Source organism: Pongo pygmaeus, chromosome 23 (genome assembly GCF_028885625.2).
Source record: "Pongo pygmaeus isolate AG05252 chromosome 23, NHGRI_mPonPyg2-v2.0_pri, whole genome shotgun sequence".
NCBI classification, from domain to species: Eukaryota; Metazoa; Chordata; class Mammalia; order Primates; family Hominidae; genus Pongo; species Pongo pygmaeus.
The window spans coordinates 44,741,201-44,759,216 of record NC_085931.1 but is presented as its reverse complement, the minus strand read 5'-3'; the positions used below and the strand labels follow the sequence as shown (position 1 = coordinate 44,759,216).

Genomic DNA, 18,016 nt, shown 5'->3' with positions numbered 1-18,016 from the left:
GATCTGTGAGATATTTCTTTTCCATAACTTACATCCATCTCCAGTGCTGAGAACTCAGACCTTCCTCTTTGCTCTTCCTTTCAGAGAGTATTATGAGGGAGGCCGAGGACTTCACGCTCCGGACAGAGAAACGGCGCTGGGATTAGGGATTGCCACTTCTGAGAGGATGCTGGGAATCTGCAGGGGGAGACGGAAATTCTTGGCTGCCTCGTTGAGTCTTCTCTGCATCCCAGCCATCACCTGGATTTACCTGTTTTCTGGGAGCTTCGAAGGTAAGAATGGAAGCCAAAGTGAGAGGGAAGGAGGGAAGAAAGGGAACATTAGCTGTCATAGAACCCTAGAGAAGAAACTCAAAGCCATCTAATAGGAATATGTATTTCCAGTCATGGGAAGTGACTTGTCTAGAGTCACACAGGTAGTTGGCAGCAGTCAACAGTGTGAGGAGAAAAAGGGAAAAACAAGCAAAATAAGGCATGCCTTGATGCAGTGGGAGGGTGGTGGGTACAGAAATGTCAAATCAAGTCAATTACTTTGTCGATAATGGGAGAAAAGGTTGGGCCCTGGAGAAATTACTGAGCTATTCATGGAGCCATATGTTTCAAGAGTTGGTCCATCTTTTCGTTCATTTATTCACCCATTCAACATCGTGGTGGTGGTGGTGTTTTTTGTTTGTGTGGTTTTTTTGTTTTTTTTTTTTTGAGACCGAGTCTCGCTCTGTCACCAGGCTGGAGTGCGGTGGCGTGATCGTGGCTCACTGCAACCCCTGCCTCCCAGGTTCAAGTGATTCTCCTGCCTCAGCCTTCCGAGTAGCTAGGACCATAGGCACCCGCCACCACACCCAGCTAATTCTTGTAATTTTCGTAGAGATGGGGTTTCACTGTGTTGGCCAGGATGGTCTCGATCTCTTGACCTTGTGATCTGCCCACCTCGGCCTCCCAAAGTGCTGGGATTACAAGCGTGAGCCACTGCACCTGGCCGTGTCGTTGTTATTATTGGATGCCTGCACTAAACTTGGTGCTGAGAATATGGAGATAACACATCTGGAGATTCACAGGATAGTGGAGGAGACAGATAGGCTAACAAATGATCGCAGCGCATTGCGATGCGCGTTGTGATGGAGGAAGGCAGGGTGCTGTGGGAGAGGTTTCTTGGAGCTGTCAGGCCTGGGCTGGGGTTGAAAGATGATCAGTTACATGACAGGCCGAGCACAGGGAGGCAGCAAAGAATTTGCTCTCCCCAAACAAATAAAAACAAATGATGATCCCTGCTACTTTCCAGAAATCGGTGGGAACAGCAAGACTTACCATTTTTCTAGCCAGCAGTTTCAAATACAGTGCAATGTTTTGCCTATCAAAGATGGTTTTCTAGTCTTCAGAGAGAGAGGGAATGGCAGTGGTGAAGAGCTGACTTTATTTTTATTTACCTCCACACTTGAATTTCAGGAGGAAGATCTCAAATGAAAATCTGTCTCAAGGAAGTCACAACTGTGTTTTTAAACGTTTCCTTTATGCATAATCTTATTGGCAGCTCAAGGCTACCTTTTAATTAGGATCTCCACGTCACTTTCTGAGATTTGCCTTGAGTTAGCTAGACTGAATATAAACAAGGTGGAACTATGTGCCTGCCTAGCAGGGAGGGCTCAGGATGCTCAGCCCAGTGCTGAGGCCGGGTGACACACCCCTGTCCCTGTTCCTACCGTTTAGGTGCATCCCTGGAGCAGTCAGAACCTTCAGGTAAGCAGGTAGATAGAGCCGGTTATGCCATGGCAGTGGATGGTAAGTTTTTGGAAAAGAGACTAGAGAGAGGAAGGGGAGTTGATGTTGGTCTTGATGTAAGGAAACATTCTCCCAGAGATCATGGAAAAGCCCTTTTTATAAAAGAAGTCAGAGGTACCCCGTGCTAGTATAGGTTTAATAAGTAGAACACTGACTTTTAACTAACTAAGCTGGTAATAATAATAATGGTATAACAATGACAGTGATGACATACACTGTGATTCTGTCATCACAGTGATGACGACAGTACAAACAACTATTATTTTGAGTGTTTCTACAGGCCAGGTATTGTTATAAGGACTTTTACATATGTTCACTCTTTCTTCACAATGATTCTTTGTGCCAGGTACATTTAATATACCTATTTTACAGATGGGGAAGATGAGGCAAATAAGCTTCAGTGATCTGCCCATGACCCCAGAGGCGGTCAAGATGAAGCCTGGATTGGACTCAAGAGCTTGAATTTTTAACTGTAATACCATGCTATAGATTGGGGCCTCAGTGAGCGATCAAACTTTGGTCAGGGATTTGACAGGGTGTCACACGATCTGGGTGAGGAAAGTTGTAGAATTTTGATTTGCACTCTTTGGCAGAAAGCCAACCCAAATTGATTTTTGGTGAAAAGGGAATTTGATAGTTAATAGGATTTGTAAGTTCAGAGATAGGGCAGGCTTCAGGCAGAGTTGGATCCAGGGGCTTTGTAGCTAGGTCTCCCTCTATCCCTTTGTTCTATTTTTCTCTGCCTTGGTTTTTCTCAGGGTGACTTTATTTACATAGAGGAAGTTTCAGGCTTGCATCCTGTCCTCACCAACCCCAGTAGAAAGAGGATTTTTTTCCTTTTTCTAATTCCCCAATATTGCCTCTGATTGAATTGCCTGTGGTAACTCCTCCTGAAACCAGTCACTGCGGTTATGGGAGGGTAGTGAGGGAGGCCGGTACTTTTTTGTTAACTTTAAGCCCTGTGCCTATTTCTGGTCACAGGATGATGGAGAGTTGCTTAAAACACATTGGGTGAGATTGGGTGACTGGGATGGCCACCAAAGGCAAATGGCATGGTTTCCCAAAGAGAAGAGATTAGAAGTTGATCTGGATTATGGAGAATTCATAACTGTCTGTGTTTATGTTTAGATGTGTTTATGGTCAATTTGAAGGCAGCTTAGAACCATCGTGGCCGGTGGGGTGACTGTGATCACTAACTTTGAGCAATTTCACCAGACTGGCAGATAGATTATGGGAAACTGGAAAGATCATGAAAATACTTTGAGGCAACATGACAGACTGGGTGTAGGTGCTTTATCTATCAACATGATCCTTCAGAATGAACCCCACGCTTGGGACCAAATCACAAGCTGCATTTAGTAGGGGCTGCGTGATGTGGGCATGTTAACACAGTATTTTAGCTAGGATGACAAAGGCAACAGATTTTTGTTACTGAGTGTCAGTTAGTGTGCATTCGGGCTGCTGCGTTTGTATTTGTGGACTCTATGCTGTAAGGACAATCTAGATGAGGCAGCACGCTTAGGAAAATCCAGGTGAGTGACAGTGCCCATTCAAATCTGGTTATGTAAGAAATGGTGGGAAGAATTGAGGATGTTTACCTTGGAGAAGCAGAGGCTCAGGGTGTACATGCTCAGCTTCAGCAAACAGACAAAGGGCTGTCCCCTGAAAGAAAGGCTGGGATTGCTCTGGTGGCCCCAAACCTATGGAGGGAAGTGGCAAGGAGCCAGATGTCAAGCTCCTCATAATGAGGATCATGCTGACCAGAGCTGGAATGAGCTGCCCAGGAGGTAGTGAAATACCTGGCATGAGAGATGCAGAAACACAAGTCCAGTATCGTGGGAGGGAGCTGAGCGAGACGGGCAGTTACACAAGGTGACCCATCTGACCCTGCCTGACCCAGAGATCCTGAGGCTCTGGGAAAGGCTGAGTATTTATCAGAACACAAAGGGAGTGCCTCCATGAAGCTCCTTGCCGGTTGCCGCAGACATCAGTGCATTTCCCAAAGGGCCCGCAGAGACATTATTTTCTTTGTAATTCCACATCACAACAACGTTACAATCCATTTATTGACACCCTTGAGTTTTTGGTTTCATGGCAGGTGAAGCCATAAATAAGGGGCAGAGTTGCTGCCTGTATTCATGGAAATACTATTCATACTTTATGTGGGTTTATTTATTTTTTGACTCTGTTTAATTTCAATGGATCTCCTGAGAGCAGAGCCAAGAACTCCCTCCAAGATGTGGATGCCCTCAGCATAGGGTTTTGGAGTTGGATTACACGCCGCAGCATGGTATATTGAGAGAGCCCTAGAGGGGGTCAGCTGTCTCAGGATCTCAAATCAGCTCAGCCAGAGGAGCTGGGTGATCTGGGGCACACTTGCTCTTCATGCTAGGCCTTCGTTTCTTCCAGCGTGAAATGAAGTTGTCGAGTGCACTTAGCAGGGTGCCGAAATTCTACCTACAAGCTTCTGATTCTAACGTCTGATGTAAGTGAATTGAAAATGACCAGAATCTTCCCCGATTAAGGGGAATTATGACACTAAGAGGGAGTCGGCTTACTGTGATTTGCTCCTGAGCGTGGAAGCAGGAGTAATGCATAAATGTTATGGGGAGGCAGGCATTGTCTCCCTGTAAGAAAGAACACCTGTTCCAGTGACTCAGTTGTCAGGCATGGAGTTCACCATCTGGGAAAGAGATGAGATTCCCATTCCTTGAGACACCTTTTGAAGGCCCAGTGACCGCTGGTGAAGGACGCTCATCAGGTGGTGTTTTTGTTAGTGCGTTAACCCCTTAGTTCTTAAACCCAACTCCTTGCTTTATTTCTTTCCCAGTCCACCTTTCTTTCTCTAACATCTCAGTCAGCATTCCCAGCTCCACGCCATTCAGACCCTAAACTTGGGAGTAATCCTTGACTCCCTTCATTCACTCCGTGTCTTGGTTGCCACCTCCTGTTGAGTCTAAGCTCGGCCTTGTAGCTGCGTCAGTTGTTTCCCATCTTTCACCACTGCTGTTGCCCTGGCTCTGCCACTCCTCCTTTGTGATCAGGACTAAACACAACAGCCCACTTTCTTGCAGGTCTCCTTCGTTCTTCAGAGTCCTCAGAGATAAATCACAGCACCACTCTGCTCCTTGTCAGCCCCTCTGGCCCATTCCCTAATCCCCACCATCGTGCCTCCCATCATCTGGCATCCTCGGCCCAGCCATGCCAGATTTCTTTAAGTCCTGGCGTACATTGCCCTCTGTGGGCTCTTCTCTTCCCACCTGTTCTTTCTGCTCCCTGACACCCTCTATTGCTCTTGCTTCCTTCCTCTTCTTTGTCTGGCTGCCTAGATCCTTCGGTCTCAGCTGAAACACAATTAATTGCTCCTGACCCTTAACTAGCAGGCTTCCTTGGCTCCCTATTTACCTAACTCCTTGTATGTACCCTTAATACTCAGGGCTGTTTATTTTTCTTGTTTTTATAATCTTTTGTTTTCACAACAGATTTACAAGCTTTGGGAATAGAGGGAGCGGGTCTCTTTAGCTCGGCCTTCCACCTCTAGCACCTACTGCAGTGCCAGGAGAAGATTTGGTCCCCAAATGTTTGTTGAATGAATGAGTGAACGAACACATGTGTCCTCCTCTGACTTTGAGTGCTGGCAGGTCTCATGATTGCCTCCTGGATCCACTGTGGATTCCTTACCATGACTCTGGGGTCTTCCACAATTGTTTTTTTCCCCAACCTATACTGTCTGTCTTCAGGGTATAATACCCTGTTGAACTCCCTGAGAAAACTACTTCTCTGATTCTTAATTTTCACTCTTGTGTTCTTACTGCCCACTATTCAGTTCTTTTTTCTGTAACCCTCCCTCCCAGCCAACACCTTCAATGCCCATAGTCAATGTCATTTTCCCCTAATGCCAGATCCCATGTGGAAACTTCTATGACCAGCACTCACCAAGAGATATTTTGCTTGTTTGGTGTCTTTGTAACCACTTACCTATGAGTTTCTTGAGAGAAGGAAGTGTTTTATTCGTCGTTACACTCCCAGTGTCTAACTGAGCACTCACTCCCAATGTGTCCTTAGTGAATGTTTCCTGGGAAGGACTCTGGTATTGAGGGACGCAGGAACCACTGGTAGGGAAGGGCTCCTGATGCTGTGAGCATCTGTGATTTTTGAGACCTGAGGACATGGCTCCTTTCATTTGGTCGTGATGTTAATTCTGAGACTGGAGTAAATCTGCTCAACTACACCCCATTTGAATTTAGAGCATGCCTGTTATTTTCTATCAGAATCACCTTTTCTCAGAGCCCACTGGGTTTTATTGTGGGATGTGGTTCTTCTTTTCTGCCCATCAAGGAGATGTGTTCGGCTATTAGAGACTTATCAGCATGTGGAAAAAGGGTGCTTTTCAGCCATTCAGAAAACTCTTCACACATGCTGCCCTCTGATAATTCATAACCAGCTCGGTGCAAAGGTTTCCCATTGTCAGGGAGGCAGGCCGGGACAATGTGGGTGTTATTTAAAAGCAAATGTCTTCAGAGGATGCGAAGTCCTGAACACTTAAAACCAGTGTCATGAAAAGGCAGAGGATCTTCACTTCTGAACTGATATCAGCCTGCACCCGTTTTGTCACTCCTAAAGCCTGAGTTCACTGTTGGTTCCATTTTTAGCAACATGAACCCCCTCTGAAATGAATGTTTTTGAGTGTTGTCACAGTAAATTTCAACAGAAAGAAATGGAGTTCCAATACTGGGCTATTTTGAAGACTTACAGTGAGAATGAAAGAATTGTAAGTTAAAGCTTTTTCTTTACATTATTATTATGGGGGAATCCCAGGGCACTTGTGTGGTGGAATAGGCGAGATGGGGGTGGTGCATTTTATCCAAGGAGGGTTTGTCCAGACATGATTGGTTCCCCAGCCCTGTGTCTGCTCCCCCATCCCTCAGCCCAGAGAGTGTGCCGGAAGGTCTGGGAAGTCAGATTGTGCAAGGTACAGGTGAATAATCTGCTGGAGCTTTCAGTATCCCCCAAGTCTAGGCTACGCAGCAGCTTTGGCAGGAAAGCCTGTTTTTGCTGTCCTGCCAGTTGTCCAAATGTATCATTTAATAAGGATATTATGGAGTATAAGAACATAGGATGCTGAATGCAAAATGAAATGGGACTTATAATACAAAAGTTGTGTTTTTAAAAAAATTGATCAAAAATGAAGAGCTGGCCGGGCGCAGTGGCTCACGCCTGTAATCCCAGCACTTTGGGAGGCTGAGGTGGGCGGATCATGAGGTCAGGAGATGGAGAACATCCTGGCGAACACGGTGAAACCCCGTCTCTACCAAAAATATAAAAAAAATTAGCTAGGCATGGTGGTGGGCGCCTATAGTCCCAGCTACTCGGGAGGCTGGGGCAGGAGAATGGCATGAACCCGGGGGGCAGAGCTTGCAGTGACCCAAGATAGCGCCCTGTACTCCAGCCTGGGCAACAGAGCGAGACTCCCTCAAAAAGAAAAACAAACAAACAAAAAAGAACTTTTCCAGCCAGTGCTTAATAAATGTTAGTGCTGAGCTTGAGCAAAATCCTGCAACGAATGAGAATGTGAGCATGCAAGTGGGCTGCTCTGAATAGTGCCCAGGTGACACATGCATCCCAAAGAATGCCCAGTGCATGTGTCTGTAGTTCTTACCTTGGGACTTAAAAGTCTCTTTAAGGTCTTGGCATCTGAGAGGGCAGTAAAGTCTATCCCAATTATTTGCTTGTGAGATGGTTACAAAGATGACCTCTACTTTCCTTTTACTTTTTTTTGAGATGGAGTCTTGCTCTGTTACCCCGGATGGAGTGCAGTGGCACGATCTCAGCTCATTGCAACCTCCGCCTCCCAGGTTCAAGCAATTCTCCTGCCTCAGCCTCCTGAGTAGCTGGGATTACAGGTGCCTGCCCCCACGCCCAGCTAATTTTTTGTGTTTTTAGTAGAGATAGGGTTTCACCACGTTGGCCAGGCTGGTCTTGAACTCCTGACCTCAGGTGACCCACCCACCTTGGCCTCCCAAAGTACTGGGATTACAGGTATGAGCCACCGCGCCTGACCTGACCTCTACTTTTCTTATACGTAGCCTTTGATCTTAAAATAATATTGGCCATCCTGCTAGGGTGGAAAAAATGACCCTGCTGCATCCGTTGGCTGCATCTCCTTTAAGAGGTCACAGCAAGAGGCCTGGACCAGGAATCAAGAAATGTGGTTGCCATGAATCCCAACATGCAACTTGTATGAGTTTCCTGTGGCTGCTGTAACAAACCACCACAAACTTAGTGGCTTAAAAAAAAACCATACATTTATTATCTTACAGTTCCAGAGGTCAGAAACTCAAAATCATTCTCACTGGGCTAAAGTCAAGGTGTTGGCAAGGCTGGTTCCTTCTGTAGGCTCCAGTGAAGAATCCGTCTCCTGGTCTTTTTAAGCTTCTTGAGCCTGCCTGCTTTCCTTGGCTTGTGACGCCTTCCTCCATCCCCAAGGCCAGCAGTGTGGCATCTTCAAATCTTTCTCTCTGATGCTAACTTCTGCTTCTGTTGTTACATCTCCTTCTCTGACTGTGACTCTCCTACCCCCCTCTTATTAGGACCGTTATAATAATAATAATTATTATTATTATTAATTACTATTTTTTGTGATGGAGTCTCACTCTATCACCAGGCTAGAGTGCGGTGGTGCGATCTCAGTTCACTGCAACCTCCAACTCCCTGGTTCAAGTGATTCTCCTGCCTCAGCCTCCTGAGTAGCTGGGATTACAGGCACGTGCCACCATGCTCAGGTAATTTTTGTAGTTTTATTAGAGACGGGATTTCATCGTGTTGGCCAGGATGGTCTCTATCTCCTGACCTCGTGATCCACCTACCTTGGCCTCCCAAAGTGCTGGGATTACAGGTGTGAGCCACCCTGCCCGGCCGGACCCTTGTAATTATATTGAGCCTACCCAGAAAATCCAAGATAACTCCCCTATCTGAAAATCCTTAATTTAATGGTACTGATGAAGCCCTTTTGGCCATGGAAGATGACATATTCATTGGCCATGGTGATTAGGATGTGGACATCTTTTGGGGCATCATTGTTCTGCCTTCCATACCACTTTCCCACAGTCCCATGCTCCCACATCCTCTCTATCCTCTTCTTGTCCTTTATGGATAGAGCAGAGATGATGTGCCATGCACTTTTCATATGGACATCTTATCCTTCCCTTGGAGTTTTGGGTTCTTGCATTTGAATTTGACATATATGTATCCAACATTTCATTTACAGCTCATGAGAAAGGCACTGTATTTGGATATATTGGTCTGAATTGTCTGAATGATTTAAAACCATAATACTTCATCTATGATAGGTGTTTAATCAGTAACTGGTGATGCATTAAGGTTTTCTGAAAAGATAAGTTCAGAATGTCTGCTCTTTGTTGCAGGTTTCCTGGTTTTAAGTCAATTTTATTTTATTTTATTTCTTGATTTTGGATACCATTTAACAAAAGGAGGGAGGATTTTATTCAGAGGGTCCTTTTGATGTTTGAATAGGTCTCTTAATTTTAAGTAAAAGATAGCCATTTATGTAACTGCTTTGGAAAACTTAACCAAAGTATTACCAAGCAAAGCCAAGCCTACCCCATGATCCCTTAGCTCTACCCCTAGCAATACACCCAAGAGAAATGCATGTAGGTGGGAACAAAAGACTAGTACTAGAGTGCTCACATCAGCGTTATTTATAATAGCACCAGACATGAAACTATGAAATGTTCATGAACACTAAAATGAGAATAGTGGGGCTGGGTGTGGTGGCTCACACCTGTAATCCCAGCATTTTGGGAGGCCAAGGCAGGCAGATTACTTGAGGCCAGGAGCTCAAGACTAGCCTGGCCAACATGGCGAACCCCCGTCTCTACTAAAAATACAAAATAGCTGGGCTTGGTAGTAATTAGGTAGTAATTAGCATGCCTGTAGCCCCACCTACTAGGGAGGCTGAGGCAGGAGAATCGCTTGAATCCTGGAGGCGAATGTTCCAGTGAGCCGAGATCATGCCACTGCACTCCAGCCTGGGCAACAGAGCAAGACTCTGTCTCAAAAAAAAAAAAAAAAGAATAGTGGCACGTTTATATAGTGAAGTACTATAGAGTGATGAAAATGAAATTACTCTCAGTATTGAGCAAAAGAAGACATACACAAAATAATACATACTATAGGATTCCAATTATACCAAGTTCAAAAACAGGAAAAAATTAATGTAGGCTCTTACCAATCCGGATGGTGGTTAACTCTGGTAGGGAGGTTAGAACAGAGACTGGGGCAGGGCCCAAGGAAGACTTTGGGATGCTGCTAATAATTTAATTTTAATTTTTGTTTGTTTGTTTGTTTTTGTTTTGTTTTTTGAGACAGAGTCTCAATCTGTCACCCAGGCTGGAGTGCAGTGGCACAATCTTTGCTCACTGCAACCTCCGCCCCCACCCCTCCAACCCCGGGTTCAAGGGATTCTCCTGCCTCAGCCTCCCGAGTAGCTGGGATTACAGGCGTGTGCCACCACACCCAGCTAATTTTTGTATTTTTAGTAGAGATGGGGTTTCGCCATGTTAGCCAGGCTGGTCTCGAGCTCCTAACCTCAGGTGATCTGCCTGCCTCGGCCTCCCAAAGTGCCAGGATTACAGGTGTGAGCCACCACGCCCAGCCTTAATTTTAATTTTAACCTGTGTGATGACTATATAGCTGGGCTCACTTTATGATAATTCACTAAGTATTTCACTTAGGACTTGTTCATTTTTCTGAATATGTTATTTTAGTTTTCAAAAAACTATGCAAATCTTGATGGTAGCAGAATTTGAAGTGATTTTGTAGGTTTTGCATTGTTTTTAGATGAGAGGAATTTTCTTAACCTTTGGGATTTATGAATCTATGTCATTGTTGGACTTTGAAGTTCAAATGCTTTTTAAGAATGAAACTTTTCTTTAGAGATCATTGTTTAACAATTCTATGTAACAACATTGGCTTTTTTCCTTTCTGATATACCATTTGGACAGATATTCACCCTATGAGGGTGAATCACAGCACTGACTTCAAGATCTGAAATTTACTCATAAAAACCCTAATCTGTATGAGTGTTTTCATCAGTTGGAAACAACACCAGTATTCTTACCAGCTCTTGCAATGACACGGCTCTAATTAATATTAAAACAATATTACTGCTTGATATTGACCCCAAGCCACATTAGGTAATATTCTCCTTTGTGTTATTCAACAAACATGCATTTTCATAAAATCCTTATTCCTGGAAATGGAAAAAAAAACCTTTTATTATTGTATTGTGTAAGATATAGAAACACAAGAAGGAAATGTACTATTTAAACTATAACGATAATGGAAACTGTAGCAATCATTTCTATTTATCGCATGTTAAACCAAGATTGGTTGCATCTGGCTTGCACTTGTGTTGGGTTTGGCCCCCCTACTGCTTTTACCATTTTTGAATTTGTTGCTAATGGTTAAACATTGGGAGATTGCACATAAAAAGTCATGATTTTTGGCTTTCCCTAAAAAAAATGAAAAGATCTGCAAAACCAGACCCTCATTTCATCATAGTAGCTACTGGCTGGAGCTGAGTACTGGCTGTCCATGTGCACAGTGCTCGGATGATCCATTTTGTCAGGGTCTCCATCCTTCCTTGTTGATCCCTGTGTCATCCCTTCACTGTTGTTTATGTAGAACAGCATTGAGAGGGAATCTGCTCTGGTATCTGCGTATGGCAGTGGTTGACCCTGTCTGGCTCACTTAGACTTTGAGTTTCCACCTTTTGGCCTGGTGCTGGGCTAGGAATTTTACATGTATTATCTCATTTACTCCCCCAAACAACTTCATCCTTGTCCCATTTTATAGATGAGGAAACTAAGGCTCAGGGACGTTGTACCGTTTGAGCAACATCACCAAGATAGTAAGCAAGGGAGCCTGTCCTTGTCTAAAAAGGTCCTTTACTCTGCAGTCACTCAAGAACTTGCAGATATAGAAACAACTGGTAGATGACATTTCAAAATCAATATACTCAAGCTTTAGACAAGGACAAGACAAACCCTGAGACAAGTGAAAATGGGGTATCTTGGACAAAAGAGAAGATACACGATCTTCTGTGGCTAGCAGGATTCTTATAAGCCAGTATAATGAAAAAATTCAGTTAATCCTTTAATGCAGTTTGCAGTTTGCATTTTGTTTCTGTCATGGCCTCATACAATTAAGAGAAGGAACAGACATCAGGAGTCATCTAGGCAGACTTACAGCCTAAGCAGATAAAACTTTTGAAAATTACAGAAGGACTTTTTATAGGGCAAATGTTGATGGTTGAAGGAACATAGCCCCCAAGGACAAGTGGATGGGAGTTTGAATTTTAGTAGATACCATTTAAATCACAGAGTAAAACAGACAAGTTACTCAACATCATTGCAGGTCAGTTTCTTCTCCATAAAAAGGAGAGCACAGGGCTGGGCGCTGTGGCTCACACCTGTAATCCTAGCACTTTGGGAGGCCGAGGAGGGCAGATCACCTGAGGTCGGGAGTTCAAGACCAGCCTGACCAACATGGGGAAACCCTGTCTCTACTGAAAATACAAAATTATCCAGGCGTGGTGACACATGCCTGTAATCCCAGCTACTCTGGAGGCTGAGACAGGAGAATCACTTGAACCTAGGAGGCGGAGGTTGCGGTGAGCCGAGATCGTGCCATTGCACTCCAGCCTGGGCAACAAGAGCGAAACTCCATCTCAAAAAAAAGAGGAGAGCACAACCTATAGCTTACACCGCTGTTATAAAGACTAAATGACCTGTTATATCCGACAGTGGTCATTTAACAAATCTCTGTTTTTCCTTTCATTCTCATATTTTTCTAGAATCCTGGAAAGTCTGCTGGGAGGGATGCAAAACGTCACCCACCTGGTCCAGAGAGACCCTTGTTTTACAACTGAGGAACTGAAACCTAGAGAATGGTGATATAATGAAGCTCACAGCCTCAGCAGCCTTCTTTAGGCATTAGAAAGGGGCAGGGAGAGACTCCTAACATACTGTAGCTGTGGTTATAAATGTACTGGCACTTCCTCGTGAATGCATTGGCCATGTTTGGAGAAAATTAAATTATTTCATCAAAATGACCTGTAGTGAGAACTTTAAAGAACAAAGAGGAAAGGGCCATCCACTGATGCAGAGTTTAATCACTTTCCTAACAGATATGTTGGATGGGGCTGTCTAAGTCCCAGTCCTCCTTTTAAATGCTGTGTGTCCACACTGAGTCACTTAACCTCTCTTACTGCAAATTGCCTCTGTGTAAATTGGGGGTGCTTTTGAGGGTTTTCGCGAAGATGAAAATGAGTTCATGGTGCCTAGCATGGATTAGGTTTGCAGAGTCATTTTGTCTCAGCAGCTGCTTTGGATATGTTGACTATACTTCTGGAAGCAAGAGGTCGCTCAAGGAGTCAACAGAGTTGAATGTTTAAAGCTACATGGTGGGAGGTGGAGGTGGAGATGGGTGGATCACGAGGTCAGGAGATCGAGACCATCCTGGCCAACATGGTGAAACCCCGTCTCTACTAAAATACAAAATATTAGCCAGGCGTGATGGTGTGCACCTGTAATCCCAGCTACTCAGGAGGCTGAGGCAGGGGAATCACTTGAACCCGGGAGGTGGAGATTGCAGTGAGCCGAGATCACACCACTGCACTCCAGCCTGGCGACAGAGTGAGACTGTCTAAAAAAAAAAAAAAAAAAAACCTATATTGATAGGAAGAACCCTGGCCATGCCAAGATTCCTTCTTTCTGGGGTGGAGCCTTAGATAATGGATAGTTGGCTTTTTTTTTTTTTTTTTTTTTTTGGCTCCAGCAGAGGGCACTCAGTGCCCCATTTCTGGCGCACAGCCAGTGATGGATGCTTGAGGTGGTGTCCCAGCTGGGAACCCTCTCCATTGCACCTGTTGGTAACAATTATGATTAATTTGCTTGGCCCTCTTGGACATGAGCTTTCTTGATACATTGAAATAATCCCCCCATAACCTAATTAGGGAAGGAGGGTTTACCATTTCAGATGAGGTCACTGAGCGCCAGTGCCATTGGGTGGATCACCAAAGTTATTCATTCATTCCACACACACCGTCAGGCACTGTCTAGGGCACTGGGTATAGAGCCCTGAGCCACATGGGCAAGTCCCCTCTTCTCATGGAGCTTAGTTTTCCCAGTGGATGGAGGGAGATGATGATCGAACAACTTCATGCTCTGCTGAGTGTTGATAAGTGCAACAAAGAAAAATAAAGCAGAGTGAGATGGTAGTGCCAGGGCAATGGGCTTAGTGAGGAGTGAGGAAAGGGAAGTGCTGTGTTAATAGGGTGATCTGGGCAGGCCTCTCTCATAGGTGACATTAAGCAGAACCAGGTGGCGAGGGGAAGGAAAAGCATTTCAGGCAGGGAGAAGAGCAAGAGATGGAGAGTGCTTGGTGCTTTTGCAGGTTGCCAAGGAGGAGTCTGGGCGGCTGGAGAGAAAGAGAAGAGAGGAGAAGCAACATGGTAGATGAGGTCAGGAGGAGAAGCAACATGGTGGATGAGGTCAGGAACGGTAGGCAGGGACCTATCACACAGGCCTGCAAAGTGGATCTTGGCACCTTGGCCTCTGGCTTCTCATTCCTTGCTCTCCTCTCCTCGGGAAGCTTAGTCCTTGCAATCTGGACTTGCCTTTAGCTGCTAATCAAAGTTCAGAGGAACCTGAGAGAGTATTTCCTCTTCTTGCCCATAAGGAGGTCACCTAGATCTCTGGTTCCAGCATTTGCTAGATGCTAAGAATCACCTGGGGCATTTGTTTAACATATAGACTTCCAGTCCACCCCAGGGCACTTAATGAACAAGACAGCCCAGAATCCTGCCCTAGATCTACTAAATGGGGTTCCTCAGGGGAGGTGCCCAGGTGTCTGTATTTTTAACAAGTGCCTCTCTTCTGGCCCACTTGAAAAGTTTGACCTGGATTAAGTGCAGCCTCTGGGTTCCTGGTCTCAGCCCCTGCTCCTCCTCTCCTGGGCTCCAGGACTTGGATTTAATAATAACTAGCATGGTAACGACATCGCTGATGGAGTGCCTACTGTTTGTCTTGCACAACAGCCTCACTCCCTATTTTATCTCCTCTGACTTAAATCTTAGTTTTCACACCAAGTGCCTGGCCAATATATTGTTTGTACTTCTGTTAATCATTTATTATGTTGAATTGCACTTCATTTATATAGCATACTTCCTTTTTAGAACTTTCCTGTGGACTCTAATATCATTGCCTAGAAAAGTGCCCAGCACAAAGCGCCAGTGCCATTGGATGGATCACCAAGGTTATTCATTCATTCCGCTGGCAAAGTCATTGTTATTATTATTTGTTTGGATTTCACACACTTCAGATAGTGAGGACTCACCTTTCCGTAGTCATATCCGAATCCTTAGTCTTTGGCAAAATACCTGAAACAGAGTAGATGCTCAGTGAATCTTGAAGTGCCAGAAATAAAAATAATATTAGTTACTATTTATGGAGCATTTATTGTACATCAAGCACCAAGTCCTTGACTTGTAGTAACTAGTTTCTTCCTCAGAACTGTCCTATGCAGTAGGTGCTAATATTCTTATTTTTTTTTGAGACGGAGTCTTGCTCTGTCACCCAGGCTGGAGTGCAGTGGTGCGATCTCTGCTCACTACAAGCTCCACCTCCCGCGTTCATGCCATTCTCCTACCTCAGCCTCCCGAGTAGCTGGGACTACAGGCGCACGCCACCACGCCCGACTAATTTTCGTGCTAATATTCTTATTGTGCAGATGGGGGAACAGAGGCACAGAGAAGTTTGATAATAGGTAAAGCTGAGATTGAACCCAGGCAGGCATGCCTTGTGTGATCTCTCTAAGGTTTCTTTTGTTTCTTAAATGGGTATGATTCTAGATCTCTTTTTTTTCTATGTAAAGCGGCTCCCTCCTGCTTAGTTCTCCATAGGGATTAGGTAGAGTTGGTCCTCTCCCTGTGTATGAATAATGCCTCACAGATCCTAGGAAATGTACTAGGTTGGAACTTCCACCCAGGCTCAGAGGGCTCGGTTGTGTCTTTTATCACTTTTCAAGCCATGCATTTTCTTTGCCTCCTGGGATCATGTGCCAGTTGCCTTGGCTCCTGTGGCTGATGGATGATTGGATCCAGCCTTTCAGGGCAGATTAGGGTCAGCCTGCTCCAAGCAGTAGCAAGAACCGGGCCCTTGCCTTTCCTCTCCTAGAAGCCGTACCTGTGAGTTAATGCTTCTCAAAATGCTGCACTTAGCTCACTTGAGAGCAGTTTGGGGGCAGATTGGTTCTTGGACTCTTCAAATCCCCAATGCAGGCATGAATATAAGCCTTCCGGGTGCTCAGATTGTCAGGGCACACACAGGCACTGGTTCTGAACCAGCACTGAAGGAGACAGGTCTGACAGAGACGAGCACCTCACCCACGGCTTAATTTCATGTTTTGGATAAACACTCAGAGGTGAGTGGCATGAAGGGGCGGATAAGCAAAGATCGCCGAGAGTGAGTATTTACAAAATTTTTTCATTTTGCTCTCACCAGTCTTCTTCCTAGTAGCTCTTGCTGCTCTGATGGCTCTCTGACAAATAGAAAGGAGGCTGTTTTCCCTCTGGTCCACACCTCTGCTCCAAACAGTCCCTGTATTGCATTCCAGATGCTTCAGTGACAGGTAGTCATCAGAAAGAGACCCTTGGATTGCATATTTTCTTGGTTTCTTCGCTTGTTCTGTTCCCTGGGTGAAATCCCTCGGCTCCTTCAGGCTTTGAGGCAATTCCTTCCCTTGGTCCTTAGTGTGGGATAATAGAAATTAACACTTGGTGGGGCTTTGCCATGTGTGCTGCTCTAAAGCACTTGCATTTATGTTCATGACACATCACCCAGGGAGGCACTAGCATCACCCACCTTTTAGAGGGAAAGGCAGGTGCAGGATGTTGAGAAACTTGCCCTAGGTCCCAACCTGTGAGTGGCAGAGCCACTTGTGTGGCCTGGAGCCCACATTCTCACCCACCACATACACGGTGCATCTTGCTGCCTGTCTTTCCTTCTCCTCCCTCCTTTCTATGACAATCATTTGGCTGTAGGTAGTTCCTCCCCTGTGCTGAGCACTGTACCAGTCAGTAGGAAACAAGGACAATGAGGTGTTTTCCAGGGCGTGAGCATGGCAGAGCCATCCAGAAGTCCAAGTGTGTCCCCGGTGCGATGAGAACACAGTACATAAGACCTAATAGGGCCCTGTAGGGCCAGAGGTCAGGAGAGGGCATCATGGCAGCAGGCATGCTCTGAGTACCCATGGAAAAGCACGTTGTCATTTAGGAAGACACAGAGGAGCCACATAGCCTGGGCAAGAGGGAGACTAGCAGCTCCCAGGTACGCCAGGCATCCCTATTCCATTCCCATCACAGAGGAGCATCCACCTCCTGGGAGTGGGGATAGTAGGACTGGAGTGGACATGGGCTTTGCAGTCAGAACACTCAGGGTTTGAAACCTGTCTGTTCCACTTAGCAGCTGGGTGACTGTGGGCTTGTCTCTTGCCTTCTGTAAGTTTTCTCATGTGTAAGTGGAAACAACAATACCGTCCTTACAGATGTATTTGAAAGTCTAAGAATGATGAGTTTTGCAGGCAACTGACACATATTAGGTTCTCAGCAAATTGCAGATACTTGTTTTATTTCTTTCGTTTTTGAGGAGATCATGTATTGATAAACTTCAGATCTGTGATTGCAAATAAAATAGGGTATTAAAAAAATCTGTTGCGGCACATAGTTGTTGCTCAGTAAATATAAAGCAAAGGCTTAATTTGCACGCAGTTGGACTGGATTCATAGCCAGCGGGGCATGATGGAAAAAGCACAAAATGAGAACTGAGAGTGGCTAAGTGGATTGCTCAGGGTCACTCAGCTGGTATGTGAAAGAGCTCACTTTCTCATTGAATCTCCACAACAGCCTTGTGAGTCAAGCTGGGCTAACGTTATCTGTCTCTTAGAGAAAATTAAAACCCAGGGAAGGTGAATGTCTTGTGCAAGTCAAATTACTGGATTGTAGAATAATGAACTTCATCACTAAATAGCCATGTGACAAGTCGAGGACTCTCTCTCCTCATCTGTAAAACAGGGGTGGTGATATCTGCCCGGAACACCTCAAAGAGTTGTGGTGGAGGTCAGATCAAAGAGAGATAATAAGCCTGGCTTCTATATAGAGA

At 45.1% G+C, this 18,016-nt stretch overlaps 1 protein-coding gene across 3 annotated transcripts in view; it reads left to right on the top strand.

Moving 5' to 3' along the window:
- LARGE1 (LARGE xylosyl- and glucuronyltransferase 1) overlaps positions 1-18,016 on the top strand; it is a 657,275-nt gene that overhangs the window by 160,486 nt on the left and 478,773 nt on the right. For all 3 annotated transcript variants that reach the window (XM_054469723.2, XM_054469722.2, XM_054469721.2), the window contains exon 2: positions 85-272. In XM_054469723.2, coding sequence (XP_054325698.2) covers positions 167-272 — 106 coding nt within the window. In that variant the 5' untranslated portion in view covers positions 85-166. The remainder of the gene's footprint in view (positions 1-84; positions 273-18,016) is intronic.